This window comes from Dreissena polymorpha, chromosome 8 (genome assembly GCF_020536995.1).
Source record: "Dreissena polymorpha isolate Duluth1 chromosome 8, UMN_Dpol_1.0, whole genome shotgun sequence".
NCBI classification, from domain to species: Eukaryota; Metazoa; Mollusca; class Bivalvia; order Myida; family Dreissenidae; genus Dreissena; species Dreissena polymorpha.
The window spans coordinates 12,277,226-12,280,595 of record NC_068362.1 but is presented as its reverse complement, the minus strand read 5'-3'; the positions used below and the strand labels follow the sequence as shown (position 1 = coordinate 12,280,595).

Sequence of the window (3,370 nt, the reverse complement as noted above, 5' to 3'; positions counted from 1 at the left end):
TTCGTGTTAAAATTATGTCAGAACAAAGAGATATGCTATCTGCCTGACATATTGTAGAGGTGAAAACGTTGGCATTCTCGAAGAACGCGTTCATTTCCAAAATGAAGACCATATTGTCAATTTCGGCATGTTGGTTTTTATTTGTGTTTATACACGTTGAAGCCGTAACAGATGAGGATTTTCAATCACTGCTTGCCAGGCTTTCCGTGCTCGAAGAAAAACAAGCTATTCTTGAAACGGAAAATAAGTTGTCACAAAAAAGAATCGCCGAATTAGAAAAATACAAGATATTGTCCGACAAAAGAGTCGCTTCGCTTGAACGAAAAAATGCATTATGTAACAGACGACAAGATGATATTATAAAGAAACTGTATGCAGACAAAGTCGCGCTTCAAACCGACAAGATACTGCCTGACGCAACCACCACAACAAATGAATACGAAAAGACTCTGTCTGCCTATGACAGAAAAATCGCCACGCTCGTGAACGAATATGCAGCATCACCCAACCGGAGTGGTAAAGATGATAGTTACTCTGCTGCGGCTGATATTGCTGGTAACCTTTAATATTTGTATTTTACATCTACTATAACGTTTCAACAAAGCATTAAGAATGTTCGTTTCAAATTTAGTTTCACTCCATATTATCTGTGTAAATGTACATACCTTTCGTTTAAATATTTCGGGTTTCTTAGCCTCAGACTATTAATGAAATATGAAAATTACAAAATAAATGTTAGTGAATGTTGACTGATTAAAATCCTTAAGTATATTCCACAACTGATGTTTGAAGCTATTATACTTTTGTTTCAGTACTTCAATCGAAACAAAAAAGATTTGTTGCAGGAGGGACTGTTGCGTTTTCTGCAATGAAAGTAGCTCACCAAGAGAATGTTGGCATTGATCAGAACATCATCTTCGAGCAGGTTCTTACAAATGACGGAGGCGGGTACCATCAAAATCACGGTGTCTTCATTGCTCCACAATCCGGCGTTTACGTCTTCTCGTCGTCCATTATGTGTTTCCCAAATGGGAAGGAGGTCCTTGCTGAAATCGTTCATAACGGAAACCCCGTCACGCGCATGTACTGCCAAGGTGCCAATGCACACGATCAGGGCAGTCAGACGGCTGTCATAAAGATGAATGCTGGGGATGAAGCTGCGGTTCGAAATGTTTACCGTGCAGATGATAGTATCTGGGGTAGTTTGTTTACGTCATTCAGTGGCTATTCAATAAATTAAGTGTGACCGACAAATTATATCTACTGTAGACATATTAGTTAAACCATGCAAATAAAACTAGTTATGCAAATCGAATGTTCGTCATTCTATTAAAATCAAATTCTGATTTCGCGTGTATTGAAATACTGAAATATGTTTGAACTAAGATGTTTATAATTACTTAGTATGATAAGAACTACGATGTTAATGATTAATCAGTATGAATAACAAGTAGTGTGTTTATATAAAATATCAATTTGTTCGCCATCCAGTGCATTAATAAAACACTAAAGTCGTGCGATTTTTTTTATTTATTCATCATTGCAAATATACGTTTTATTCATCATGGTTAATAAACGTAACGCGCAATTTTTGCCCTGGTTTCGTCACAGTAAGAAGCGTACTCCCCACGCTTCCGTTTACGTCCAATGACCATTTCTTCTACTGCATCGTTAGCGGCCTGTGTTAATAAAGCTTCAGTCGTAGACAGAGCGTTTGCAGGGTCGGGCAATCCTGCCATAGTAGGAGAACGTGTCGGTACTGTTCCCGTTTTCAACCATTGTGAAAGAGACATTGTTTGAACGCAAGTTAATGCGATATGTTGTTTTATTGATAAGTGTTTGGTTGATAATGCTTTTATAATCAAGCACGGTATATAAACTGTACATCAACGACTATCCTCTTTTACGGGACATCGTCAAATTAACATTTTGAAGATTTATCACATATGTCAATTAATGCCAATTAAACTTAAAAGAGACATTACAGTTTTCACACCTGTATTTTGGGGACCTTATTACTCAATTGTTACGACTAGGGGACCTATTGCGCTGTGATTTACAAATATTGTTAAAACAACATTGATGGCAATTAGCGAGTGGGGACCCACAAGTGCGCCGCTTTATTGCTCTTATCGACAATTATCGGAAACACTTTCACGCTTCAGTGCACATTAACCTCGAGTCGTGCTGTCAACACAGATAAGCAGATTATGCTTCGATATTACTCTGGTTGTTTTATTAAAACCTTAATAATTATGACGGTAAGTTGTTTTTTATTTGAAATCCACGAAATTACGTGTCAACGAATTAGTTGTTTTTTATTTGAAATCCACGAAATTACGTGTCAACGAATTAGTTGTTTTTTATTAAACCACGAAATTTCATACCGACGAATTTCTATACGTTTACAGTAACAGATTGTATCGATGAAATATAAATCTTATTGTTGAATTGTACAAAGTGACTGGGCACTGCAAATTTATGCAAATTATGATTCTTCCAGTAATGGCAATGAGTAGACATCTAGTGTGTCTTGCACTAACAGTAAATGAAGATGACCTCTTTAGAAATTTCGTTTTACTCAAACTTATATGTGATTTGTTTTAACTTGATTATGATACATTCGCTTGAAATCGACTTTAATGTTTCTTTGTAATGGCATGAAATTGACAGGATAAAATTGTCAATATATTATTGATAACCTAATGTTAGCTTAAATTTTCGTTTAAGGTAAAGTATATTATGTTATCAATAACAGTAAAATAGTGGGGTAATCGAATACTTGATGTTTATTTACCTACTATTTGGTATTAGATAAATAACTTCTTATGAGAAAATAGCTTTATAAGTTAACAAATAATACACCAACTTTCGCTTTCGACTTTGGTATGTGATATTGTAAACTTAACAGGTGAAATGATATCATTAAGTTTTTAATATGTATATTTACTCATGATTACATGTTTTGTAAATCATGCCACCCTTGCTTTGTTAAACATGCCTTGTGATTATTTGTGATTATTGTATAACTATGTTGTTCGAATCTTCGATATCGGAGGAAATAAAGAATATATTATTCATTTTTAAAGGTATATGGGTTGGTTATTGTTCGAGAAAAATCGATACATTCTAAAACCCAGCCTCCGCATTGACATACGATTAGCTGCAAAGTCATGGAAAGACGACGGGCGCCGATAAGATCGACGCAAGCCCACTGAAAAGGAAAGTGATAAAGACAAAACAACAAAATACCTAACCAAATGGACCGGGGCCCGGAATGATAACGACCGCGCACTCCACAGCCAGTCCCCAGGGTGGATTCGACAAGTTAGCTACTTGAGTACTAGTATATAAGCAATCGTCGTAGTCT

At 35.9% G+C, this 3,370-nt stretch overlaps 1 protein-coding gene across 2 annotated transcripts; it reads left to right on the top strand.

Annotated features, from left to right (window-relative positions):
* On the top strand, positions 1-1,517 carry LOC127842450 (cerebellin-2-like). 2 transcript variants are annotated; one of them, XM_052371958.1, is made up of 2 exons: positions 1-555; positions 813-1,517. In XM_052371958.1, the coding sequence occupies exons 1-2, from the start codon at positions 102-104 to the stop codon at positions 1,238-1,240; spliced, it is 882 nt and encodes a 293-aa protein (XP_052227918.1). In that variant the 5' UTR covers positions 1-101; the 3' UTR covers positions 1,241-1,517. The 2 variants fall into 2 exon arrangements, with proteins under 2 accessions (XP_052227918.1, XP_052227919.1); XM_052371959.1 differs by having other exon boundaries at positions 7-516.
* The last annotated feature ends 1,853 nt before the right edge of the window (positions 1,518-3,370 follow it).